Raw genomic sequence first — 27,845 nt, forward strand, 5'->3', positions numbered from 1 at the left:
GATCGCGATTGCAGACGGGCAAGCATCGAAGTTGGCGCCACGGCACCCGTGAAGTCTCCCCGAGGAGGTCGACCCCGGTGGGCACCGGTGCCGGGGCGGGGACGGAGCGGGGGGGCGGTGCAGGCCGGGAAGCGGCTCCGCTCCGCAGCACCTGCGCGGCGGCGGACACCCGGCATCCTCCCCGGAGCCCGGCAGCCCCGGAAATCCAGTCCCCAGCCCCGCGGCGGGCGGCCCTGGCGCCGGGCAGCGGGGAAAGCCATCTTGTCACCGGGGAGAGCGCGCGGAGCCTCCCCGGGTCGGCCTTCGGGGGAGGGGGCCGCGTGCGCAGTTCGTGTCCGGAAGGAAATAAGGGGAGGCTGGTTAGGATGTAATAACACATGCATTCTGTGTGCAGTGTCTGTACGAGTGTGCACGTGCGCGTGTGCAAGGGTGCAGGGGCGCGTGGGTGGGGGCGCGGGGCGTCTGGAGCAGTGTAGAGCTGGGGTAGAGTTGCGCCCACCGCCTACTGTCAGTGTTGTGCTGCTGTAGGAAAAGGTTCATTATCGTGCTGCAAAATGAGTTTTGCTTGGAGTGAACTGGAGATATTGCTCAGGGGTGGAGTGCGTGCAGAGGATATGCATGAGGTCCTGAGATTGATCCCCAGTCTCTCTCACACACACACACACACGTCTTGTGCTCCCTCTATATGCTCTGGCTTTTGTGGCATTTCTTCCTTAAAAACAAAATGAAGGGAAGCGCACACGTTTGGTTTCAAAGACAGAGCAGATACTCTCTTTGTTTGAAGATGACAACAGGTGCCAGGAAGGCCGGTTTGGTTTCTCCTTTCATTTCTCCCCTTTTCCAGTCAGGCCATCCTATATAATCTTTTCCACTAAGACACATTAAGAAACAATTCCCATGTGGTGTTGAGGGAGGAGCCCGGTGCAGGCCTGTGGGTATCAGCTTCTGGAAACTTGTCTTGGAAAGCACATGCTTTCTGGTGCTGAAACCTCAAAAGCTTATGGTGGACTGTTCTGTCTTAAAAAGGGCTTTCCAGACACAGAGATCCTTTCTCTGTGTGAGTGTGGTTTCTAGGCGGGCCCTTTGAAGAAACAAAGAGTACGTATGAGATCGGATGTCATGAGGTTCTGTAGATCTACCGTGGCAGGTGTTCTTGCAATGTGACCCATGATCCTCACCCTTTGTGAGGGAAGGGGGACTCCAGGGATTGCTGTTCTAACTCAGCCTACTTAGAGAGGCTGCTGGTTCAAACCAGCACAGAGAAGCCTGGAAGAGCTTCCATGTCTCCAGCCCTCCCTTCCTGCATACTCACCTGGTCCTGAGGCTGTATTTGTCCCTGCGGACTGGGCTTCTGATTGGATTTCTGCCTGGACTAGGTCCTGGTGCTCAATCCTAGTTCCACTGGCTTGAAAAGTGGACTGACCTTGCCATTAGTGGGATGCCGATGAGGATGGAGTCCTTCTTGGACTCTGGCAGACTCTCCTCCCGCCTCCCCTCTCTGGGTTAGATGAGCCCAGTGGACAGCCTCCAGTGGGCACAGCAGGCCTTCCTCCCACTCTACCTTTGTTCTGTCCAGTCTTCCGTCAGTTGTCTTGTTGGTTGTGTGATTTGAACCCAGGGCCTGGGCATTGTCCCTGAGCTCTTTTGCTCAATGTGGCTCTGCCACTTTGAGCCACAGCACCATTTCTTCCTGCAGACTTTTTTTTTGCCAGTCCTGGGCCATGAACTCAGGGCCTGAGCACTGTCGAACTTTCTCAAGGCTAAAGCTCTACTACTTGCGCCACAGCACTACTTCTGGCTTTTATGTATGTATGTGGTACCAAGGAATTGAACCCGGGTCCTTGTGCATGCTAGGCAAGCACTCTACCACTAGGCTAAACTCCAGGCCCCTTCCTGTAGACTTTTGACCCTACTTTTCTTTGTCCATTCCTGTGAGCTCCTGTGCATGGTGATGCACAGTCGGGGCAGGGAAGGTGGAAGACAGACTTTAGAGGACCGTGGGATCTTTAGTTCAAACTGGGCTCAGGAGATAAGGTCACCAGCCTGCCTCCTGCCGTCCCTCATTCCCTCAGGTTCCTCCACTGCCTGCTCCTGGCTCCTGGATGACCTTGGGCTCCTGGCCATCTCATTAGAGCAGTAGAGGACTTCCCCGTGCCACAACAGATGCGATCCCCACATTAAAGAGGTGGCACCCTTGTTCTGGGCATTTCTGTTTTTGCTCTGTGAGGACGCTGGTGACACAGGCACACTCTTCTAACCCAGTTCTGGTCAAACCCAGACCTCAGAGCCTCTGGGGGAAGGTGCTTTTAGGTTGTGCCTCCAGTCAAGCATTTTTTTTTTTGCCAGTCCTGGGCTTGAGCTCAGGGCCTGAGCACTGTCCTTGGACTTTCTCAAGGCTAGAGCTCTATCACTTGAGCCTCAGCGCCACTTCCAGCTTTTTTCTATGTATGTGGTACCGAGGAATCGAACCTGGGTCTTTGTGCATGCTAGGCAAGCACTCTACCACTAGGCCAAACTCCTGGCCCCCAGTCAAGCTTTTTGCTGGTTGTTTTGGAGATATGAGTCTCATGGCTTTTTCTACCCAGGCTGGCTTTGAATCTTGATCCTCCAGATCAAACACCCCTCTGTAGCCAGGATTATAGGCTTGTGCCACTGGCACTCAGCTCTTTCTTTTGCTTAATGAGTAGCTTTGCTGGGGACATAAGGTATCAATCAAATTTCACCTGTGGAGTCTTTAATAAACAAACCCCTAGTCTATTTTTTCTACTTAACATTGGTGAAGTTTACCTAAGTTAAATGTGCAGTTTTAACCACAATACCAGGGCGTTTCGTTCCACACAGTGTGGTGCAAGTAGTACCTCATTTGGCTCCAGAACATTTTCATCATCCCACAGGAAAACCAGACCTTTGCACATCACTTCCATCCACCCCAGCTTCCCCACTCCCCAGCTGCACACTTTTTAATTCACGCCTCCGAATCCCGTTCCTTGGGAAGGGCGAATGCATTCACTGTTACCCGTGCACTCGGCAGTGAGTGCTTCTGAGGCTTCTTCTCTGTGGCAGATATGGTTGCTATGAGCACGAGAGTGCACAGAGCTGCTTGAGCTCCTGACTTCATTTCTTTTCTTTCTTTCTTTTCTTTTCCTAATCCTTGCAACATCTGAGCTCGGCTCCTGGGCAGATACTGAAGGCTGTCTGCTGTCCTTCTCTCCCCTCTCCCTTCAGAATTTCCCAGCAACCATCACTACTCTTCTAGACCTCTGCCTTCCTTCCTCCCCACCTTCTCCATCCCGGGCCTCGGGCTCTCTGGGCTGGTGGCTCCATGGTTGGGGGGGGGGGTGGCTCTGTGATTTACTGTGGTGTCTTGGTCCAGGCTGTGTGTTGGAGATCAGAGCATCTGGCTCCGTCTTTTGCAGGGTTGGCCCTGAGAATGCTGGACTGCCTCTCTGACCCTGGCCTGTGGGAGGCCAGGAGGGGAGTGCAGACTCTGGGGGGCTCTCACTCCACTCAAGATCTTACTTGTGACTCGGGGCGGGTTCTCCTTGGTGTGCAGGGAGCTCAGCAACACACATGGGTGCAGACAGGGCTCTGGGAGGCTCTGACAGTGGCTGGTCCCCCAGAGGTGTCAGCGGGTCGGCTCCCCAGGGACCTTGCCTCTTACCTCCTCAATCTGCCCTTGGTGCTCCGTTGATGGGTTTATGTCAGCGACCCCCTTCACCAGGCGGATTCAAAGTGGGACACTGGCTGTGCCCCAGTGGGGTTTGTTGATGATGGACAGAGGCCCTTGGGCTTGGCCATCACGCACTGTCTCCCCTCGGCTGCTGCAGTCTTCTCAGTGCTGTGTCAGAGCTGGAGAATTTGACTTAGTGCCAGTTTCTACGAGCTGTGGGTCACCCTGTGCCCTGGACTTCATGGAGCCCAGAGGACGGATGGTATCTGAGCAGAGGTCAGGAAGCTCAGGGCTTTATGCAGAGTTCTTTGGATCTGTCTGAATTATCGCCCGAGGACTTGCTTCTGTTGACTACCCCAGAAAACCAGAGGTGTGACGTTATGAGGGGACCACTTGACCTGGCTGCTCTTTTGGAGATTCAAGCCCAAGCTCAGGGGGTTCCTGACCTTGTTTGGCCTCCTGTGAGGTGGCATGTTGTGGGCAGAGGACACTTAGGGGTGAGCAGATATTTTGAGCTGGGGCAGAGACAGGATGGGCAGAGTCCCACAGCTCCTTCCAGGACACCGCAACCTCCTAAGGGCCTCCCTCGGCTTCACCTCCTGAAGGTCTGTGCTTCCGAGCATGCTGACTCTGGGCCGAGCCTGTGGTTGGGGACCTTCAGGAGTCTCTCAAATCAATACCCAGACACATAGTGGGTAGTTGTTGGTGCTCACGTGTGCTCACTCGACCTTCACAAGGTCACTTGAGTATTATGTTCTCAGGCTGGTCTTGAGCTCTCTTTTATAGAAACAAGTGACTCACAAGGTTAAACGGTTAAAGTGGTTCATGGCCTGGTACATTCAAGGTTCCACCCAGTTCCCTTTAGAGTCCAAAGGCAACACCCTGGACAATTTGATTATGTTTGCTGTGTGCCACCCACTCTTTGTTTCCCATCTTCTCTTGTGTTCTCTCCCTCTCTTCTTCTCTCCCTCCCTCCCTCCCTCCCTCCCTCCCTCCCTTCCTCCCTCCCTCTCTCCCTCCCTCCTTCTCTCTTCTATTTTCCCTCCCCTTCCCTCTCCTTCCTTTTGTCTGGACTAAGTCTTGAACTTGGTACCTGATGATTTTCCTCATTGGCTAGGACTCTACCAACTGAGCCACCACTTCAACCTCAAGGGTTCATTCTTTCTTTTCTTTCTTATTTTCTCTCACTCTTTATACACGTCAGATATAGAGAGCGAATGAGTGGGTAGTTATCTCTAATGTGTTGTTTTAGTAATTGAGTTCATTTAATCCTTCAGTTTCCACAATCGTGTTATTAAAAATAATTTTTGTTTTCAAAATTATTTTGAGGACTTAGTTTTTTTTCTTTTTTTTTTCAAGGACTTAGTTTCTTTATCAATGAAAGTATTTAAGATTCTGTACTTCTGAAAGCAAATTTGAATGCATTTAAGAGATTATATCCAATATTCTTATTTTCTGTGTTTCATAAATAATCTCCTATTGTACATTCTATATTTTCCCTTGAACACATAGTTAAATTTCTCTCTTAGTGGTTGGGGTTCTATCTCTACTAGAAAATAACTACAGTTTTAAGATAGTGCCAATAAGTCATTCATTACAGTTATAGACTCGAATTTTTGTTTTTTTCCCCCCACTGATTTTTTCTAATTCAAATGGGATATATATTCTCAACAAAATTCTTAGAGCCAATTGTTAGTTTTGGTTTTTATGGTAAAACATACACAGCCTGTTCACAGAGCTTGATAACCTGTGAAAAATTAAGAGACTCTCTCTAGCCAGCCTATCAATCTTTAACACTTTTTAACAAGCCTTTCAGAAGGGTCATGTGTTAGGTGAGAATCATTTCACATAAAAGTCTTTGGTTTTCCTGCCAAAGTTATCTTCAGTGAAAGCCATGTATTTGTAGCCAGACTTGGAGAGAAGTGAAGGGCAGGGAAGCTGGAAGCAAGTTTCACAGGAAACCCGAATGTGGGGCTTGGACTTTGCTTGCATGGCGGAGTCTGAGCTCTGTCAGTGGCGTGGTTGCTGTCCTAGCCAAGCTCCTCATTCCAGTGTCTCGTGCAGCACCCCCTGAATTCCTGCCTCAGGTGAGTGGAAGCTCCCTCACCCTCTTTCCCCCCTCCCTCTTTCTCTTCCCTTCTTGGTTTCCTCCATTTCTTCTTGGCATCTGTGCTGGGGGTATGATGTCAAGTGACAGACAAGGCAATACTTGCTCCTGGCCCATGTTGGTGGCTGAATTTCCCCTGCTTTCCCACTTTTGGAGCTGCAAATGCTCATCTGGCATCTGAGAAGATGGTTGGTATAATTTTCCTGCCACCTAGATCTGAGCAGACGAGAGGAGGCCAGCCCTGGAGGTAAGACAAGGCAGAAACCCAAAGGACAGGGAGGGACCAGCCCTCCCCCATGCTGGCTTCAGCTCTCACCACCACCCCTGCCTTCTCTTTGGTGATGGTTTGGTGGTGATGGCTCTGTACAGGTGCTGCCCTGGATGCCAGTAAGGATCTAGTGGGAAACTATACAGCAGCACTTCATTCATTTGTATTTTGCTGTCAGAATCTCCCCAGAGAAGGGGGCAAGCATGGCTCGATAGAAGGGGATGTGGGGTTCCAGGCTGCTGTCCTGTGTGGGGCTGAGGGTGTCTGCAGAGGAGCCTGGGGGTGCCCGGACGCACGGTGGCACCATAAGAGCCTGGCCGGCGGCGTCTCTCCCTGCTGCTGGTGGTATCTGGTGTTCTGCAGCTCGTGGGAGAGCCACCCACTCTCTCTTGTGGTCTGCCCTGTAGCCCTCTGTGTGTGTCTGTGCTCAAACGTCTTTGAATTAAAAGGATGCTGAATGTATTGGAATAAATGCTGACTCTACTCCAGTGTGAAGTACATCAACGAAGACCCTATGTTCAGATAAATGAATGTTGTCTGAATTTTAGGGGAATGCAACTCCAAACAATAAGTACTCATTAAATCACTCAGTAAATATTTATTGAGCATTTATTATGTGAGGGCACTTATTATGTACTATATGGGGTGCTGAGATTTGAATATGTATATATGTGACAAAGTATTTCCTGTCCCTCTGCCACCTGCACTATAGAAGAAGAGAACCTGTCAACAATGAACTATAGTATGGCCTGATTAGGAACTGGAGGGGATGTTGGTTGCAATCTGCTTATTAGCCAAGAAAGGGAGAGCTGGCGCTGGACTGAGGGGTGAGGTGCTGTGGCAGGGCTCGGGTGGTCTGCACCGAGAGAGGTGAAACAGAATGTCGTGGCACAGTGGAGGAGGAAGGGCAGCCATTGCGGAGGTTTCAGTGCAGGGTGACTGGGGGGTGACCCTGCTGCACCTGAGGTTTTGGGCGGTCCTGTGAGGTAGGTGCGTCTGTGGGGCAGGTGGGAGAGCAGGTGTGAGTGGGGAGAGCAGGTGTGAGTGGGGAGGGCAGGTGTGAGGGCTCTGGGAGGAGGTGACAGACATGGTCTGTGGATGAGTTCATTGTTTCTTCACCCCAGCAGGCTACGGTGATGTTCGGCAAAGCCATTTTCTTTTTTTTTGGGGGGGGGGCAGTCCTGGGCTTGAACTCAAGGCCTGAGCACTGTCCTTGGGCTTTCTCAAGGCTAGAGCTCTACCACTTGAGCCTCAGCACCATTTCTGGCTTTTTTTTTCTATATTTGTGGTACGAAGGAATCGAACCCGGGTCTTTGTGCATGCTAGGCAAGCACTCTACCATTAAGCTAAATTCCCGGCTGGCAAAGCCATTTTTCTTAGATGCACAGTGGAGCCGAGACAGGATTCCAGAGGGCTGGGGACTGAGGGAGGGTGAGGCAGTTTTCATGGGGTGGCTAGAAGGTATCTCTTCGGAGTCTGGAGGAAAGATGTAAAGGGGAATGTAAACCATTTCAAGGGAGCCAGGGTTTGGTTTGCAGTGGCAACGCTGCAAGCAGGCGTTCATGGAGGAAGCCATCCACCATTCCCGATGAAAAGAAATTCAGAAGCATCCCAGGTACCAGAAAGTGGTAGCATGACTAGCCTGGCAAGGACATGCCGAGGAAGGCAGGGTGGAAGGAAGGATGCTGCTCCCTAAGGAGGAAGGGGGGGAGGGCAGGGTGTGGAGCGGGATGTGGGGAGAGCATGGCCCTCACTTCCTGACTGCAGACTCTGCCCAGAGGATGATGCATTTCAGATCACTCACTCAACGAATATTCCGGCATTTTGTACTGCTTCCTCCCCATCCAGTCACAGGCTTCCAGCTTCCTGGAGCCCCATGGCACGGTAGATACATTATCCTGTCATTTCTTGGTTCAGTTTTTTTTTTTTCCTGATCCAATGATGTTTTTTTTCGTTGTGAAATGACTGTCATATTTTTTTTATTGGTCAGTTGTGGGACTTGAACTCTGGACCTGGGCGCTGTCCCTGAGCTCTTCAGCTCAAGGCTACCACCCCTTGAGCCACAGCACCCCTTCTGGGGAGTCTCACGGAATTTAGTGCCCGGGTTGGCTTTGAATTGCCATCCCCAGATCTCAGCCTCCTGAGTAGCTAGGATTGTAGGCATAAGCCACCGTGCCCAGCTCTGTCATACTTTTCTATCCTCAGGCTGAATAATGCAGGAATGGGAGTGGGGATTGGTTGTGCTGATTCCTCTAGGGGAGGGGAGGGTGGAGGGGAGGGGAGGGGAGGCGGGAGGGAAGGGCAGGGTGTGGAAGGCTAGCTCCATCCATTGCAGGTCACAATGATAATTTTTTTTCCTTGATAATGTCAATATCTCTATGTGGCTATAAACTGAATATAAATTCTCGATTGGCTACATAACACGGTTCTTTGTTTCTGGTTGGTTCATTTTTTTTAATTATGAAGATGATATACATAGAGATTACATTTCATACTGATTTTCTTGATCTTGGTGATAAGGGACTCATAAAAGTAGACACAATGCCATATTACCTGTCGCCCCTGTGACAAGGCACTCCCGAGATTAAGCAGGTTGGGGTCAGTTGGCAAGCTCGTTGCATGTGCTACACTGGCCTGTGTTGCCCCGGAACCTGAGTTAGTTTGCAGAACGTCGCTATAGGACATCGGATCTGCCTGGACTTCTTGGGACAGCATTCATGCAGGTACACTGCTGTGAGGTTTATTCCTCTACTGTGCTAGCAGAGTTGGCTTCTTACATGTCCTCAGAGATTTTGCCCTAAGCCTGTCAAGAACCCTTTTCCCTTTTTTTTTTCTTTTTCTGTGTTACAAAGCCCATTCCAACCCCCTAAATGTCCATTCTTTCTCACTATTATTGTGATTGTTTTCTTATTTTTGAGTCAGCCTACATTTGTAATACAAAGCGGTTTCATTATGATCCTTCTGTACATGCACATGGTATACTTTCGCAAAAATTTCCCCTCTGCCATATCCAAATTCCTTCTTGTCTTCTATCCCCTTTCCGAACAGCAGTTGGTGGGTGTTCTTGGTCTGTGTAGACGGCTCTGTAGACACGTCTTCCTTCTTTGTTCTCTTTTCCCCACTTTCCATTACCACTGATGGCTTCAACATCATCATGTTAAATCTGTAGTGAATGAGAACATGCAAAACTGGGCTTTTTGAATTGGGCTTATCTTGCTCACCCTCATCTCTGATATTCTATTGTATAGATACTATTTTTTTAATCCACTCATTGGTCATTAGCTAATTCTACACTTGTCTGTGGTGAGAGACAGAGCTCCAGGAACCTGGCCTGCAGGGTCTTTCTTGTATGTTTAGTCTCCTACGGCTGTGTGCCCAGTAGAGGGATGGTGGGTGATAAGGGTGATAAGGTCTGGTTTTATTTGTTTTTGAGAAGCTTCCGTTCTGATTTCCACACTGGATGTTTACATTCCTAACAACAGTGTATGAGATTTCCAACACTCCCACATCCTCACCAGCATTTATTGTTTGTTGTCTTGATGTTTTTCATTCTTACTGGGGTGAGATGGAATTTTAGTGTGGTTTTGATTCGAATTTCCTTTATGGCAAAGGACGTTGAACATTTCTTCATGTAGTTTGCCATTTGTATTTCTTCTTCTGAGAACTGTTGAACTCATTTACCCCATCTGGTATTCGATTCTTTATTCATTTGCTGTTTAATTTTTTTGAGCTTGTTGTGCATGCTGGATATTATTTCTTTATCCAATTTTGTGAAAGTGGACATACTGTTGAAAGCATTATACACGTTCAGTGTAATGTCCATTAAAATCCCAGTGCATTCTTTGTAGAAATAGAAAAGTCAACCCTAAACTTCATATGGAAGTAGAAAAGGTCCCGAGTAGCAAATGTGATTGTGCGCAAAAGAGGAGTGCTGGAAGTTTCACAATATTGGGCTTTAAATTATACTACAGAGCCATAGCAACAAAATTAGCTTGGTTCTGGGGTGAAGGCAGACAAAAGACCAGTGGAACATATTAGAAGAGGAAAAAATAAAACAATACTTCAACCACCTAATGTTTGAGACTGGAGCCAACACATTGGAGAAAGTATAGTGTCTTCAACAAATAGTTCTGTGAGAGCGGCTGTGTGCGTACAGAAGACTAGAACGAGATCCTTACATCTCATCCTGGCACAAAGCAGCTCCCAGTGGGTCACACGACTTAAGATAATAATTAATTCCTTAAAACCACCACAGGGACTTGTAGGGAAATTGCCGAAAGATATAGGCATGGGTAATTATTTTCTGAATAGGATTCCAGTAGTCCAGTGCCTAAGAGTAAGAACAGGTGAATGGAATGGTATCAAATTAAGAAGTGTCTAAAGAGCATTATCAAGGAAGAAGGAGCCTGAGTCACACAGTGCCAGCCCCGCCAACAAACATGACCAACAGAGCCATGGGAGTGGGAGACGTAAGGGACATTCCTCGGGATATTCCTCAGCTTTCTTCTGCTCTCTGACAGGTGGGGGGGTCACATGACCAGCACTCCTTCCCATTCCACCCCAGAAACGCACACAGCCCTTCTATTCCTCCTTTCTTCCCAATTCACCTCCCCCCTCCCCGCACTTCATGGGGAATGAGCCATTATTATTGCATGATGAAGCGGATCTAATAAGACACATGAGGAAGGGGATAGTGAAGTCGGGGAGGGGAGGTGTGACTCAGGCTCCTTCTTCCTTGATAATGGTCTTTAGATCTGCAGGGTTTCACTGTTGACCACTCCTGTCTGGAAATGAAGCTCTAGGTGGTACAGCCTCCCAAGTATGGGCTCTCGGCAATTCAAACCCCAGCCTGAGAGGTTCACATTGAACCCAGTAAGTCCAGAGTCTAGACATAGAATCTGCTGCTTCAGACCAGGCTAAGCTATCTTGATCCCAACCGACAGAAGTCACTTGTTTTTGTGCCAGTTGTATTGTTAGAAAATTCAAAGTGCAATCCGGGCTCATGTCTGATCAGATTTTTCTGTTTCCCCAAGTTCGTTAGCAAATGATGGCACCCAGAGGACGTCCTGCCATGGCTGTGGATAAACTCTCACACCCAGAAGGCCACTGCGAGGGCTAGGGACATTCCAGGGCAGCAGAAAGAAGAGGGTATGCATCAGCCAGCCCTAATCCCCAAATCCCCGCAAGGGAGGGAGAAGCGCCAGGTAGCATCCCGGTGAGCCGTCCCTGCCACGACTATATAGTCAGGTCATTTCTGTAGAAACACACTGTAGGAAGGGGGGTCCCTGCCCTTACCCTTTTCCACCCTGATGCATCTTTTACTGTGGGTCCTGGGACACCTCTGAGTGGCTGTAGCCTGGCCCAGACGTCACGCCTGCCTCTTCCCGCATGGGGCTCACCAACCTCATGCTTGGCTTTTGTCAAAACATACCATAGCCAGACAAATGAACAAGCTGCTCATTCATGCCTTTGCCCGCTGGGAGCCCAGGTGCGATGGTTTTCTATTTGTAGCAGTCTGTGGTCGTCTGCCAGGGGACAAATGAACCCTTTAGGGATGTTTCAGAAGAGGAAAGGCTATTCACCATGGGGTGAATTCTGTGGCCAGACATTGCTTGAAGCAATTAATTGAGTGTCAGAAGGGACATTATAGTCCATCCTGGGTATGAGATGCCACAGAAGGCCTTTCTACTTTTAGATCAAGGTGACTGAGGTGACCAGAGAAAGGATTAGGCTAGTGAGGAGAGAAGTGAGGCTGAGAGACGGAGATGGCTTGGAAGATAAATCTCTTCTTCTTTTGATAGGGAAGGAAGCTGTGAAGAATAGGTCTAGAGGAAATCATCTTAAAGCTTCACACTAGGTCACATAGAAGGACATCCTGTGGAAATTCCAGGCTTTCCACAAAATAAGCCCTAACCCAATCCCTAGCTCAGTCCCTAACCCTAACCCCAACCCTAACCCTAACCCTAACCCAATCCCTAGCTCAATCCCTAACCCTAACCCCAACCCCATCCCAAACTCCAACCCTAACCCAATCCCTAGCTCAGTCCCTAACCCTAACCCCAACCCTATCCCAAACTCCAACCCTAACCCAATCCCTAGCTCAGTCCCTAACTCTAACCCCAACCCTAACCCTACCCTAACCCTAACCCAAACCCAAATTCTAACCCTATCCCTACCCAAACCCAAACCCAAACTCTAACCCTAACCCAAACCCAAGCTCTAACCCCAACCCCAACCCCAGCCCCAACCCCAACCCCAACCCTAACCCTAACCCAAACCCAAACCCAAACTCTAACCCTAACCCAAACCCAAACCCTAACCCTAATCCAAACCTAAACTCTAACCCCAACCCAAACCCAAACTCCAACCCTAACCCAATCCCTAGCTCAATCCCTAACCCAAACCCCAACCCAAACCCAAACTCTAACCCTAACCCAAACCCAAACCCAAATTCTAACCCTAAGCCTACCCAAACCCAAACCCAAACTCTAACCCTAACCCAATCCCTAGCTCAATCCCTAACCCTAACCCCAACCCTAACCCAAACTCCAACCCTAACCCAATCCCTAGCTCAATCCCTAACCCTAACCCCAACCCAAACCCAAACTCTAACCCTAACCCAAACCCAAACCCAAATTCTAACCCTAAGCCTACCCAAACCCAAACCCAAACTCTAACCCTAACCCAATCCCTAGCTCAATCCCTAACCGTAACCAAAACCCTAACCCAGTTGCTAACTCCAACACAATCCCTAACCCTAACTCTAAACTAATACCTACTCCAAACCCTAACCACAGCCCCATCCCTAAACTACACTCAAGCTCTAACCCAATCAATCCCTAACCCCAAACCAGTTCCTAACCCAAACTCTAACCCTAACCCAAACTTCAACCCTAACCCAATCCCTAGCTCAGTCCCTAACTCTAACCCCAACCCAAACCCTAACCCTAACCTTAACCCAATCGCTAACCCCAAGATAGTCCCTGACCCAAACCTAAACCCTAACCCAATCCCTAACTCAAACCCAATCCCTAACCCTAACCCTAACCCTAGCCCTAACCCAATACCTAGTTCAATCCCTAACCCTAACGCAATCGCTAACCCTAACCCAATCCTTAACTCAGTCCCTAACCTAAACTCAATCTCTAACACAGTCCCTATCTCAATCCCTAACTAAAATGCAATCTCTAACCCAAACCCCAAATGTTAACCCTAATCAGATCCCTAACCCTGAGACTGGCCTGAGCAGGGCCCTGGCTGCAGACTCCACCAGCTCTCAGGTGAAGTGCCATCTGCCTCTCTGCAGGTTGCCTGATTTAGCTGGCAGGAGAGATAGTTCAAGTGTAACTCTGTCATTCTGCAAAGGAACTTGGGGCCAGCAGCCTTTTCCAGTCCAGTGGCTGGAAAGAGGCCTGCGCCCTTGCCTCCTGCCACTAACTCCATGTGCCCTCAAGGGAAGGCCCGTGGAAACCAGTGTTGACCCCAGGCCCAAACTCAGGGGTCCCACGCTGGGTCTGACAACTCCCCCTCAGCCCCACCCCCATGCCAAGTAAAAAGACATGGTGAAAGGCAGAGAAAGGAGATGGTACTTGAGTTCCTCCCGTGCTGGCTTTAGGGGTGCAGATACTGGCCACAGGTGAGATGGACACACTGGAGCAGTGATGGGAAAGGCAGGAGCAGGCCTGAGTCACAAGCATGGCCGGCTGGGCCAGCTCAGCCTTCGTCTCTGGAAGTTGGGCAGGCAGGTGAGCTGCAGCTTTGACCAATCCCTTCAAGATGATAAGATGGCATTGCCTGGGTGAGGCATAGTTTGCTTTTGGTCACAAGAAGCTAATTGGTAAATCTTGTTCTTCCTGGAACCTAACGTGGTTGTAAAGTGATCCTATCAGGAAATGGCTCAGTTATTAAAGAACACAGATGCGAAGTGTGCGTGTGCGTGTGCGTGTGCGTGTGCGTGCGTGTGTGTGTGTGTGTGTGTGTGTCTGGTGTCTGAGGGGCTGAATGTGCGGCTTCTGGTTAATTCATAGGTCCAGCCAAAGCATCTCTCAGGGTGTCTCTTACATCACCCCGTCATGCTCATGAAGAGTATGTTTCCGAACGGCGGGACACCAGCCAGCAGTGCTCCCCAGCAGTGCTCCTGACAGCACTGTGTGCCGTGTGGCGGGGACACGGGGAGCACCCTGAGTGGTTCTCTGAGATGGGCTTTTCAGGGTCACTGCCCTGTGATATGGAGGAGACCTGGGTGTGAGAGGTTAGACGGTGTGGAGGTGGTGTATGACCTCGCGGTTAGTGCAGTGGGGACTGGGGTTCAAGCCCTGGTGGTCTGCTCTTTACCCCTCCATACAGAGTCCAAATCACTGGCAGCCCTCGGGGTGGGGAGAGGGTGGGGAGGGCTGGGCCTCTGATCAGGGTTGATAACCAGCACCTGGCTTGTGGCCATCCTCCCGCCCTCCTTCCCGGCACTCAGACCTTCCCTGGATTAGTGGTGGGTGAAAGGTAACGATCTTCTTGGGGTTGACGAAGCCTACTCGGAAGGAAAACCCCCAGCCAATCTCCAGCTACGCCACGCCGGCTGGTGGGTGTTTGTGGCTATTTTCCAGCCCCCTCAGATACATTTAACAGCCTCTAAACAGTGACGACTTCCTTGATGACAGAATTAGGAAAGGTGGAATCTGTTTTACATATTTACGTAGCTTTCATCTGAAAAAAATGGGGAGGCCGCTCAGGAGATGGAGATCTGAGGATCAAGGTTTAAAGCCAGCCTGGGCAGGAAAAGTCCATGAGACTTATCTCCAGTTAATCATCAAAAAGCCCCACATGGAGCCAAGGATCAAGTGTTAGAGCCCCAGCGTTTAGCGGCCCATCTTTTGTAAAATGGCGGTGTGTTCTGAAAGGCCAAGACCATCGGACCCTCTCAGCTGCTCCTCAAGCTCCAGTGTGGCACTTAGAATTTAGACCATGCAAAATGACATGACGAAGCTGCTCCGAGCTCAGAAATACTGTGTCACCTGCTCCAGAGAGCAGACGACTTGCCTGTGTCCCGTAAACTCACAGAGAGACGTGCATGAAGGACAGGACGGGCTCTTACCTGCAGCCTTCGGAGCGACCCCTCTGGAGAGCAGCCCTGGCCAGGGTGAGGAACAAAGCCAGCGGTTGCCGTCACCCTCTGCTATACTGACTTAGTGGGAAAGGGGTGGCACAAGAATTGGAAGTGGTGCTGTGGCTCAAATGGTGGAGCGCTAGCCTTGAGCAAAAGAAGCTCAGGGACCGTGCTCAGGCCCTGAGGTCAAGCCTCAGGACTGACAAAATAAAAAGAAAAGGAATTAGTAAGAGGCAACCCCCCATTACGTCCATATGGACCAATACAAAGGGCGTGGCAGTGGGGGGCAGAAGAGCTGTGCTGAAGACGTAGCTGGCCCCAGGTCAGTCAGCCCAGCAGAAGTGGCGGGGTGGGGGGGGGCGGAGGAGTCAGCTCAAGGGACCAGAAGGGAATAAGTGTGGCCTGAGGGCAGAGACCCAGGGGAGCCAGCAGGAGCAGCCATGCGGCTGACACACTGGCTTCTCAAGACAGCAGACTTGAGGTCCTGCCCGTGAGGAAAGCCTCTCCTGGTGGACCTGGACAGACCTGGGTTTCTAGAAAGTTCACCATCCTTGGCTGTTTGTTTTCTAGTTATATAATTAAAATTATTGATGTAATTAAAAATTATCTGGTTTTCTAGTGGTTAATTGGAGATAAGAATCTTATGGACTTTAGTGCCTAGCTGGCTTTGAACCACGATCCTCAGATCTCAGCCTCCTGAGTAGCTAGGATCAGAGGCGTGAGCCCCTGCCGCCTGGCTCGCTCCTCCTCTTGACTCCTCATCCTGACAACACGTTTCAGCTTCCTGAACCTCATTTTGTTAAATTGTAAGTTGCTGGAAGTCATATCACTGGATCTCTCCCGTGTGTGTACATTCATATGGCGGTGTGTGTTTTATGTATGTTTATAATTCAGATCTAATTTCTACGCCTGGGAGAAAACATACACTATTTGTCTGTCTGAGCCTGACATACTTAACATTTTACTGGATTCATCCGTTTCCCTGCAAATGACACAATATTCTGCCTGATGGTTGAGTAAAATCTCTTTTTTCACCCCTTGTTTTAAATCTCTTTTCTTTTTCCTCATGGTTGTGGTGTGCACACTGAATTCCTATCTCTTTTAGATTCCTCATGAGGACTTTTCTGGGGCAGCCAGTGTTCCTTGGTTCCTCCATTTGGCCACTGGTTTCTGAGATAAAGGGCTTGATGCTGGTCAAGAGAAACCTGTCTCTGGTTTCAAGGCACTTTGTGTAGGTATCAAGGCACTATCTTACCAGACTTCCACAATTAAAGTGCTTTTACAATACTTTCACACCTGCCTGACTTTGCTGTGCAAAGATCAATATGTTATTGATCTTTGTTTTGGTTGTTAATTTATTTATTTGTATTTTGTCAAGAAGAAAGACCTTGGTGCTTTGATTCTCAGCTTATGGAAGCAATTTAATCCTTCCTTCCTTCCTTCCTTCCTTCCTTCCTTCCTTCCTTCCTTCCTTCCTCCCTCCCTCCCTCCCTCCCTCCCTCCTTCCTTCCTTCCTTCTCTCTCTTTGCTCCCTCCCTCCTTCCCTTTCTCCCTTATTTCCTTTCTATTTGAAGGAACTATTGTAGATCAACTTCCTTAAACCTGTGGATTTTGTTCCTTTTGACACCATGGATAAAATTGTTCAATAAAAGTTTCAGTATTATTTGGGTTATTGTTCAGATAATAACATATTATTAGCAGTTTAAAAGAATTGATCTTTAAAACATGTCCAGTTGTGCTCTTGGTTGCTGTTGAGCTGACAGCTCTAGGTAAAGACATCTTGAAGTACAACTGTGATTTTTGTGAAGTAGAGAATGCTGGCCGAGCGAGAGAACAGAGCCTGGATGGAGCACAGACCCCTGAATACTGCACAGCTAGGATGAAACAAACAATATCTAAACCTAAAACACTAATGTCATTAGCGTCACTGGAAACAGGGGCACTGCTTCCTCAGGCAGCCTCCACAAGACACCCCCAAATCCAGTCGTGCTGCCATTCCTCTGGAGGTGTGATTGTCCCTCCTTGTGTGCCTTGAGGGTGTGGGTACAGGTGTGGGTGGTGCCATGCTGGGGAGGAGCTGGGGTGTGAACAGAGGCTCCCATTCCAAATTCTCTGTTTTTTCCATTCCTGCTAGGTAAAAAGGAGGTGCCTCCATCTGCTTGACACAGTCAGAGAAGGCTCTGTTCATGGGCTGGTCTGCCATTACTGAGGCCCACCTCTTTCCTCCTCTGAGCTTAGGTCAGTGCTTTGGGCCGAGGGGAAGCGAGGTGAACTCAGACTTTACCCCTGGCCTTGTCTGGCAACACGCTGGCCCATGAAATGCAGTGTGAAAAAATGTCAGACTTTTAGTAAAATAAATATGGCAAATTCTATAGAAGGTGTCACCTGCTTAGAGGTTTTGTAGCCCAGATGCCCCACTACAGATGAATGGATACAAAAAATGTGGTACATATATACAATGGAATTCTACATAGACACCAGACAAGATGAAATAATGGCATTTGCTGCGAAGTGGATGGAACTAGAGCGAATCATGTTGAGTGAGACAAACCAAGACCAAAGGAACAAAAGGCGCATGGTCTGCCTGATAGATCAAACAATGCAAGGGTGATGATGGAACAGAGAGGATGAGAGAGAACGAGGGAACAACTGAAACCCTAGCAAAGGGAAGACATAACAGCTGACCTGGAAGAAATGGTTTCATTGCCAGTATTCAAAGAGTTTTAAACTTTTTGTTCTATGTAAGTCTAGAGATTCTTTTTTTTTTTTTTTTTTTGGCCAGTCCTGGGCTTGAGCTCAGGACCTGAGCACTGTCCTTGGACTTTCTCAAGGCTAGAGCTCTACCACTTGAGCCTCAGCACCACTTCTGGCTTTTTTTCTATGTATGTGGTACTGAGGAATTAAACCTGGGTCTTCATGCATGCTAGGCAAGCACTCTACCACTGGGCCAAACTCCCGACCCTGAGATTTTTTTTGTATATTTCCACATTTATAAATTTTGTAGACTAAAACGATGATGCTTAGGTATTATAATAGTAAAATAAGTAAATGTGAGAATTGCTAAGAATAACTATGTCCCAGTACTGTAAAATATATGTAACCACTTAATCATCACAATAAAAACGCGGTAAAAATATTCACATGATATATATGTATACAACACATGAGTGGTAGCCATGTGAGTTAATGAATATGTGTATGCATGCATATGTATATGCATATATTTATATCTATATATGTATGTACACACACACACACACTACCAGCCACCACACCAACAGAATGGACCCAGCTCTCTTGTACTCCTGCCCACTTGGTCATCTCCCCGGAAGTAACCACCCTTTAACTTTCTTTACCATTATGAAGTTTTGTCTGGTTCTGCGTCCTGTAAATGAAGCCTCTGCATGCTCAGCTCTCTTTTCTCAGCACGACATCTGTTGGGTTAATACGTAGCGTATCAGTCATTTGTAAATTTTGTATGCCTGTGAAGCTTTTACTCTGTCAATCCTGTCGTTGCTGGTTATTTCTTGACAACAGTAGTGTTGTTTGTCAATGTATTGTCGCAGCTTCAAATTCACCCTTTTTCAATGACCATGTGAATAACTGGGCCTGCCCTTTAAGTCTTTGATCTCTCTAATCCAACTCTTAGAGCTTGTCAGAGAGGGTCTGGAGAGGCCCTATGGGAGAGACTTTTTTTCCTCTCTGGTTCAGGGTCACTGTCTGGGCAGCAGGAAGCAGCCACCCCGGGACAGCCTCTGGTGACTTCTTAACAGAGCTGAGCTGAGCTCCTATCCCTCCACCTCTTATTTCTGGCATGTTGCAGAGGATGCATTTCGAGCATGTCCCACTGATGGAGAACTGGCATGGGGCTTCTGTCGTGGCGTGGAGGGGTGTGTGTGTGTGTGTGGCTCTGCCCTTCCAGTCAAGTCTGCGTCTTCCTGGAGCTTCCGAGCTCTCCTTTGGAGTGTACCCTCAGGCCCCGGGGGGGGGGGGGTCTGCATGCTCTTTCTTACCTCCTTTAGCACTTTCCTACCTCCTCGCTGTTCATCTCTTGCCATTCAAATCATTTGTCGTAGTAAATAATTCTTGGTGTCAAACTATGTTTTTTGAGTTACTGTGCAGTTTTTCTCTCCCGTTTGGGTCCTGATTCATGGAACCACTTCTGGACATCACGAGCTGGCTGGACCCATATGCAGTCGTTTCTGATGGGTGTGTTACAGGAATGCTTGGTTGCACCCCAGCACAGATGTGCAGCAGGAGTGGACAGTCTCAAAGTGGGTGAGGTTTCCCAGGTGCTCGCTTGTTCACATTCTTGGCAGCCATTTGGTTATAGTCATGGAGGGTGGTGGTGGCTCACTGTGGTTGTAATTGGTTTATATTCTTGATGGTGAGTCGTAATGATCCTTCTTGGGTATTTAGATTTTTGGAGATTTATTTTTTTGCCAGTCATGGGGCTTGAACTCAGGGCGTGAGCACTGTCCTTGGATTTTTCTCAAGCTGGAGCTCTACTACTTGAGCCACAGCACCACTTCCAGCTTTTTTTTCTACGCATGTGGTACCAAGGAATGGAACCCGGGCCTTTGTGAATCTAGGCAAGCACACTACCACTAGGCCAATCCCCTGGCCCAACTTCCGGCTTTTTCTGTGTATGTGGTACCAACGAATCGAACCTGGGTCTTTGTGCATGTGAGATGAGCAGTCTACCACGCAGCCAAACTTCTGGCCCCAGATTTTTGGAGATGTGTGTGCGCGCGCGCGCGTGAGCTACCTGTTCATAATCCATGTTCTAAATTATAGGCATTTTGAGCCTTTTCTCTTTTTTCCTTTCTTTTGCTTATTTTCTTCAAATCATTATACAAAGAGATTTCACTTCAAGTGTCTGTTCAATGTACAGTGCTTCATACCCATGTCGTTTTCTCTATTGTTCTCCTCCATCTAACTCATCCCTACCTTTCCCTTCAAACTGTTCCATGTTCTCATAGGCACATGTAATATTATCACTGCATCCACCCACGAGCCCTCCCTCCATTTGCCCACCCTTTCCCCCTGTTCCCCCTCCAGACCCTTCTCCTCCCACCTCAGACGTGTTCCAGCTTCAGATCGTTAGACAAAGGATCAGGCCACGTGTGTGCCACGCTCGAGTTGGTATGCACGCACATGGCCTGGATGTGTTTGGGGATGTGTTTTTGTTTTTGACGTCGTGTGGAAGCTCTGGACGTGTGCTGGCAGCGGTCCTCGTCAGGTGTCAGGTGTGTGGATCGTGGCTGTGTTCTAGTGGCCGCCTCACAATTGCGCTCTTTGTAGGTGTCTTCTAAACTCCCATTTAGCACCCTTTCCTTTCGTAATTTTTTTTAATATCCTGTTTTAAAAAATGATAACATACGACGTGAAGAGACACGATGCGGTGGGTTCTTGTTCTCTGGTGGCACAGAAATAAAACCAGGAAGATGAGCACTGTTGTCAAGAGTTAAGAGAACGTGAAGAGTGAGCAGCAGACCTGGACACGGGTATCCCACAGCGTGGTTGTGAGCTGTCGCTTCTTGTGGCTGCCACCCTCCCCTCCTCTCTCCTCCCTTCAGGCAGTCTAGCAGATCATATGTCTGAAGCAGGCCAGCCTCTTCCCTGGGTGGTGGTCTTAGAAAGGTGGTTTGGCCTGAGACATGGCAGGACCCAGGACTCTCCCCTGGGTGGTGGTTTGTAGGAGGGCTGGCCTGAGTTTTATGACCCAGGACTCTCCCCTGGGTGGTGGCCGCCAGTGGGAGGGGGGTAGGGGGGCAAGCTGGCCAAACTGGTTTGCTGATGTCCTCCACCTAGTTGAAGATTAGACAGCTTCTTTCCCAGAAAGGCACCGCATCTTTTACCTCTGCTAAACCACCTGTGTAGAGTCAGCTGTCGGGTGTGGTTTGCTCTTCCTCCATCCCCAGTGGACCTGCAGTGCCCTGGGACACTGGTGAGAGGTCGGTCTCCACCGTATATTACCGGTATGCATTACCGGTATTCGGGAGCAGCCCGGGTGCGGCTCTCAGTTCGGCTCCATGGATCTCTTTGTCTCTGTGCCAGCTTTCTTAACACACACCCACTTACTCCTCTTGTAAAAGGAGCCCTGACCTCTGCTAGAAGGTGGGCAGGTAGACTCGGCTGGTTTCTTCAGGGCACCGGCCAGCTTCGAAGAATCACCATGGCCACCAAGTTGCAAGGCATGGTCTGTTTCCTGTGCCTCCTGCGCTCTCTACTGCTTTTTTTCCTGGGATCCTGTCTTTGTTTTGTTGAGTTTGATAGGTGGTCCACTTCCCCCAATCTAGGGGAGAATCTAGGACTTTGCCTGTAGTAGAGCAGGCATTAGAATGGCCGGTTGATTTCAGATGAACTTCAGAGAGTCGCCCCTTCATACAGGCTCTCCTGCTCCCAACAGCGCTTGCTTCATGAGCATTCCTTGTACCCTTTTTAAATTTAAATTTTGATTTTTTTTATTTTAAAGGAACAACATTTTTCCATATGTTACAGTAAAATCAGGTGAAAGAGAATGGAGAAAAGAAGTTGTTTCACATTACAGGCTGCCCTCCCGCTCTAAAGCCCAGTACTTGTTTACCAAGTCAAAAAAGAGACAGTTGATTCACAAGCTGGAGGTCTGAACTTGAGTAAGACATTTATAAACAGTAGAAACCTTGGGCTCTCCTAGCAGAGATTTACAATAGAACAAAACCTAGAGACATAAGGCCATATAGTATGAAGCTAATTGAAAGGACCTCCAGGATATTGAAACAAAAGCCATATAACGAATGATTGCTGTCCTTAATGTACTATGTTATCTCTCATCTCTTTTGCTGTCCCTTGGTTATCTCATATGGTTACATTATTTCACCTGGTTATCTGATATATTGTATATATGTGTATTTGGTTATTTGAAATCAGATAGGGAAGGGGGGAAAACAAGATGAGGGGAGGGAAATGGGGACCAAGACATGAGAAAGGGTATCAATGTTTGTGAAGTAATGCACCTTCTATCTGGTGAATATAATGTAGCCCTTCTATTAATTACAATAAAAATATATGGAAAAAAAGACATTTATAAAAACCTGGATGGGGCAGTGCCCTGCCAGCCCAGGTGCCACTAGCCACAGCACAGAGAGTAAAAAACTCAACGGGGGAAGGCTGGACACGACGTTTGGGTGTATTAGCACCCCACTCCTGGCTCAGGGATTTGAGGAGTAGGATAAAACAAACCTACTTGGAAAAGAACTGGGGGAGGAAAGCAGCAACTGCCTTCTGCTGGAGTGGGGACGAGGAAGAAGGAGGGGCCAGGAACAGGCGCATTTCACTCACCTACCGTGGGAAACTGTACGGGACCATCTTCCGCTGGCCAGAAGAGAAAGCCCAGATGGATGATGGGAGAATCCACAAGAGGGAGAGGAGAGGGAATGTGGCTAGGAGTGGACAATAAGCTCCATCCTTTCTGGGCACAGGAAGGCAGCTAGGGCACCAGATCCAGGCAGTGGGCTCTTCAGGGCAGCACAGTTTGGGCAGCTTAGAGATCACCCACTCACTCTACTCAGTGCCGGCCCAGGCAGGGCCACTCTCGGGCCCTGGGGGAGTAGACGGCTCTGTGGCCCAGGGCCCTGCCTCCTCTTCTGCGTCTCCTCCCTTGGAGGCAGCATTGGCCTCTGCCCCCTTGGCCTGGGGTTCCTGGCTCTCCGGGGTGGCCACAGCCTTTCCTTCCTGGGCAGCGCCCTCGTTGCTGCAGGCGCCCATCTCGCCCTGCTCCTGCTCTTCCTCTGTGGGCGAGGGAGCAGAAGAATCTCCCCCGCCCTCCTTCCGATTTCTTTTGAAGGTCAGGTTGCTCAATTTGAAAGGCTCCCCTCTTAGGGGAGCCTCCCGTTGGCCTCGGTGTCCTGGCTAGGGCTGCTGGCTCAATGGCATTGCTGGTGGCCCCTGGCTGCCTCGTCCGTTCTGTTCATGGCAGGGGGCGTGACTCCCTTTCGCCCTCCATTACTTTTCCTGTGGCCATTCTCAGGAAGTGCCAGCAGCCTCCTGAGTGCCATTTCTGACCCTGTGTTGCTCCTGAGCCACAGAGCAGAGCCTGGACGACACAGGCCACGTCTAGATTGCTCTTTGGGACTGGCTGGCCACTGGGCCTGCACCCAGTATGTCTAGAAGTGGGGCTTCCTGATCCAGGTGGGCAGTGGGGAGTGGTTCCTGCTGGGTGCGTGGAGTTGCTTTGTGCTAAGGGTTCCTGTTTTCTGTCCAGCCTGGGGCCACAGCCGGGGGTGCACAGTGATCTTTCCAGAATCACACTGTCCTGTTCTCTGCCTCCTCACTGGCTAAGTGCTTTGCCGAATTCTCCTGCATTCAGTGTAAGATGCTCACACAAGCCTGCAAGGGCTCTGGGCATTGCAGGCCCTGGGTAGCTTTGAAGGTGTTTTATTTTGACAACTACAACTTCAGGCAGAAGTGTTCCAGCCGTGGGCAGTTGTGTGTGTGTGAATGGCTGTGGGGAGCTTCGGCATTGGGCAGGGGTGGCACTTCAGAGAGTGGGGTGACCTGCTGTCTGGGACAGGTTGACACATGCCAAAGGTCCTGAGAAGAGCGGAGGGGGGGCGGGGAGGGGGAAGAGCCGCATCAATGCCGGTAAGTGATGCAACAGCCTGTGGAATAAGAGTGAGATTATCCAAGAAAGAAAGGGGCGTGGGGAAGTGACTTCCGTCTCTTGCCTTTGGCTTTTCTGTCCCCTGGAAATAGATGGTGGGAGGACGTGGTCCACATCATCGTCTCCACAGCCATGCAGGCAGACTCCTTCCCAAAGAGGGCCTCTTGGGCCAGACAAGTCCTTGCCTCCCAGAGTGAGGGCTCTGTTGCCATTGTGGGCTCCCACTGGCCCAAAACGCCACGGGCTTGGTGGAATGTGTTTACTGCTGCTGCTGTGCAAGACAGGACCTTGTCCCTAGCCCAGGCTACGCTGGAACTAGTGACCCTTTCATATCAGCCTCCCAGAGGCTGAGATTGCAGGAGTCTGCTGCCATACCCAGCATTGAGCCATCCAATAACTATGTCACTCCACTCTACCACATGATTTTCTTTTGTTTTCTTCTTCTTTTTTTTTTTTTTGTTGGTCGTGGGACTTGAACTCTGGGCCTGGGCCCAGTCCCTGAGCTCTTTAGCTCAGGGCTACCACCCTATCCCTTGAGCCACAGCACCACTCCCCGTTTTCTAGTTATTAATTGGAGATAAGTGTCTCATGGACTTTAGTGCCTGGGCTGACTTTGAACCGAGATCCTCAGATCTCAGCCTCCTGAGTAGAAGGAATTACAGGCGTGAGCCACCACGCCTGCATCACCACATTCTCTTCTTATTGCACCCTTTGTCCTTTCACCTCAGAAATGCTGTTTGAGTTGGGCAATGGTACATACGCTTTTCTTTTCATTGAATTATTGTATTTTGTTTAAACCCAAGGCTTCTGCCACTTTGAGCCATGCCTCCAGCCCTTTTTGCTTTTGGTAATTTTTCAGATAGGTTCTTACACCTCCTTCCTGCCCCCACCAGGCTGGCCTGGACCCTCAGCCATCCACTTCCATCTCCCTGATGGCTGGGAGGACAGCTGTGTTCCCCTGTGCTAGGCTGGTGTACTGAGGTCCTGTAAACTTAAGACCGGTGCTGGCCTCCAATCTTGATCCTCCCAATCTTTACTTCCCAAGTAGCTGAGATTCCAGGCATGTCCCATGGGTGCCCGGCTAAACTTGTGTTAAATTCTTGAGGCATTGGCCACTTGCTCTGTGATGTAGGTTAGGTAAATTATTAGACAAGAAATGTAACTGTAAGCGTTTTCGTCTCCTTTGGAAAGGAAGCTACGAGGCATTGACCTCACCCACCAAAATTTGTGCATGTTTGCACACCGCACTTGTGGTTAGACCTCCGCTGCTTGTGCCCGTGGCATTCGTGAGAGTGGAGCTGGGTGGGCGACGGCTGCAGGGCTGCCTGTGGGCTTCACAGGGAGATGGCAGCGTGGTGCTGCGCACACAGTGAGGTTCAGGTGACTTGAACACCATTCTTGTTCATTCTTCTAGTGATTCCTGAGAGACGGAATGGCCACGGTTTCTTGGTAAATAGTCCCAGGCCAGAATGTTGTAACAGGATGTAGTCTGCAGCCTCCGATGCCAGCAACTCTTTCAAGCACTTTTCCTCCTGGAATCTTCCCTGCGGCTGAGCGAGCAGTCCAACCACAGATTGCCTGCTAAATGTGAGTTATCGGCTTCTTTATTGTTGTAACACTTATATAATCGGACACAAATCCTTTACTTGCTGGGCATACTAGCAATGGATGGGCAGAAGATGGACAAAAATCAGACAGGAGATTTAAACAGGTAACCTAAAGAGTTGCATCAGCCTCTGGAATCCCCAGGCCGCATTGTAGATCAGAGAACTGGACTTGCTTCTTTGGGCAGTGCTTAATTAGATCGCAGAAGACTACAAAGACTTTCTAGGTTTTATTCTGCTAAAAATGGCCCCCAGGCCTGTAAGGTATCTGACCACCTTTTTATTAAAGGGCAGAGATGGAGGACCTGTTGGAAGATTTCGTCCCAGTTATTTATGGACAAGGAATCTGGGATTCCCATCTGCCCAGGCTGGTTTCAAACTGAGATTCTCAGATCTTAGCTTTCTGAGTAGATAGGATTATAGGAGCGAGCCTGGAACTATCTATCATCCATTCTGTGTCTGTCTGTCTATTTCTCATCTATCCATCATATCTGTCTATTAATCACCTATGTATCATGTATCTATCCATCTACCATCTGACAGGCATCTCTCTCACTAGCTCTCTGTACTATCTATCTATATAGTATGTATGCATGTATGTATGTATGTATGTATGTACGTACCTATCTGCCTATCATCTGTTTCTTGGCTGTACTGATGATTGAGCTCCAGGCTTCCCTCTTGCAAGGCAGGCCTCCCTCCCACCGGAGCCATGCCTCCGCTTGATTGTATTGGAACGGTGCAAGCTTTGGAGGTTCGGGGTGACAGTTTGCTCCTCTCCTCCAGTGGGTGGTGGGGTGGTAGTTCAGGGCCCCCTTCTCCTGCCACCCTGAATTTTGCTCCCCATTTCCCGCCCTCTTTGTCTAACCGCCCCACCTTTCCTTTTTCAGATGGCTTTTCTGAGGATGAGGCTGGTGTATGCGTGCCTTTTGGTGGTGGGGGCGTTCTGCCTGTATTTCAGCATGGCTCCCTTTCAGGAAGAGCTGTTCATCTTCAAGAAAAAGCACGGGAAGTACCTGCAGCTGCCGGCTGTCGACTGCAGCCAGAGCCCGCCGTTCCTCGTCCTGCTGGTGACATCGGCCCATGGCCAGGTGGCCGCCCGCACGGCCATCCGGAAGACCTGGGGGCGGGCGAGGACGGTGAGGGGGAGGCAGGTGAGGACTTTCTTCCTCCTGGGTTCCACAGCCAGCCCCGAGCAGATGGCAGCGGTGGCCCAGGAGAGCCAGCAGTTCGGGGACATCATCCAGAAGGACTTCAAGGACGTCTACTTCAACTTGACCTTGAAGGTGCTGATGGGCCTGGAGTGGGTTCACCACTTCTGCCCCCAGACAGACTTTGTGATGAAAACAGACTCGGACATGTTCATCAACGTCCACTACCTGACCGAGCTCCTGCTGAGGAAGAACAGAACCACGCGGCTCTTCACCGGCTACTTGAAGCTGAACGAGTTCCCCATTAGGAGCAGGTTCAGCAAATGGTTTGTGAGTCAACACGAGTACCCGTGGGACAGGTACCCGCCCTTCTGCTCGGGCACGGGCTACGTGCTGTCCAGCGACGTGGCCAGTCAGGTGTACAACATCTCGGAGAGCGTGCCCTTCATCAAGCTGGAGGACGTCTTCGTGGGGCTGTGCCTGGCCAAGCTGAGGATCCGGCCCGAGGAGCTGCACTCGCAGCAGACCTTCTTCCCCGAGGGCCTGAGCTTCTCGCCCTGCCGCTTCCGCACCATCGTGTCCTGCCACTTTGTCACGCCCCAGAAGCTGCTGGCCTACTGGCAGGCTCTGGAGGATGTCCTGGAGGCCGACTGCCAGAAGGCGGCATAAGGGAGCCTGCGCCCCCCCCAACCCCCCCAAAACTTCACACCGCCCGCCCCTGGGGCTTGGGAGAGGCTTTGCTGAGAGCTAGTGGGAGGGAGGAAGGCAGCCGGCAGGACTGCCCGCCAGGGGGGCTCTGCTGTCCTCTGCTCTAGGCAGATGAGAGTGGGGGCCCCTCTCCTCCTCTGGCTGTTTCCCATCCGCCCCCCCAACAGTTTGTATCTCAGGGGACCTGGTGTGCTAGGTGACGTGTCTGTGATCAGTAGGGACTGGCTGCAGACCTGAAAGGAGCACTTCAGGTGTGTAAGTTCACATCCAAGGGCAGTGGGGCACAGTGGGGTCCATGCGAGTCCAGCTGCTCTCCACCACCCCAGGACACATTGTGGAGGCAGGACACCAGCATGGCCTTAGCTCAGGACACAGGGACACAGCACGGGCACCCAGCTTTAGCTCAGGACCCCAGGACACCCAGCACAGGTGTGGGCTTGGACTCTGGACACAGCATGGTCATAGGCCTGGCCTCTCCCTGTGTCCATAGCTGCAGCCCGACACAGCTCAGCAGCGCTCAGTTTGTGACCCATCCGAGGAGCATCTAAGTGCAGTGGTTTTGCACTTAACCTGCCATGTTTTCCCTCCAGGGG

The 27,845-nt window shown here is 49.9% G+C and overlaps 1 protein-coding gene across 1 annotated transcript; it reads left to right on the forward strand.

Moving 5' to 3' along the window:
- Positions 1 to 27,272, forward strand: B3galt5 (beta-1,3-galactosyltransferase 5). Its single transcript, XM_090349453.1, has 3 exons — positions 1 to 77; positions 25,204 to 25,376; positions 26,284 to 27,272. The coding sequence occupies exon 3, from the start codon at positions 26,284 to 26,286 to the stop codon at positions 27,211 to 27,213; it is 930 nt and encodes a 309-aa protein (XP_090205579.1). The 5' UTR covers positions 1 to 77; positions 25,204 to 25,376; the 3' UTR covers positions 27,214 to 27,272.
- The last annotated feature ends 573 nt before the right edge of the window (positions 27,273 to 27,845 follow it).

Source organism: Megascapheus bottae, chromosome 1, assembly GCF_031878675.1.
Source record: "Megascapheus bottae isolate mThoBot1 chromosome 1, mThoBot2.hap1, whole genome shotgun sequence".
NCBI classification, from domain to species: domain Eukaryota; kingdom Metazoa; phylum Chordata; class Mammalia; order Rodentia; family Geomyidae; genus Megascapheus; species Megascapheus bottae.

Coding starts and splice junctions, on each gene's coding strand:
- B3galt5 (XM_090349453.1), top strand. CDS start 26,284: ATGGCTTTTCTGAGGATGAGGCTGGTGTATGCGTGCCTTTTGGTGGTG.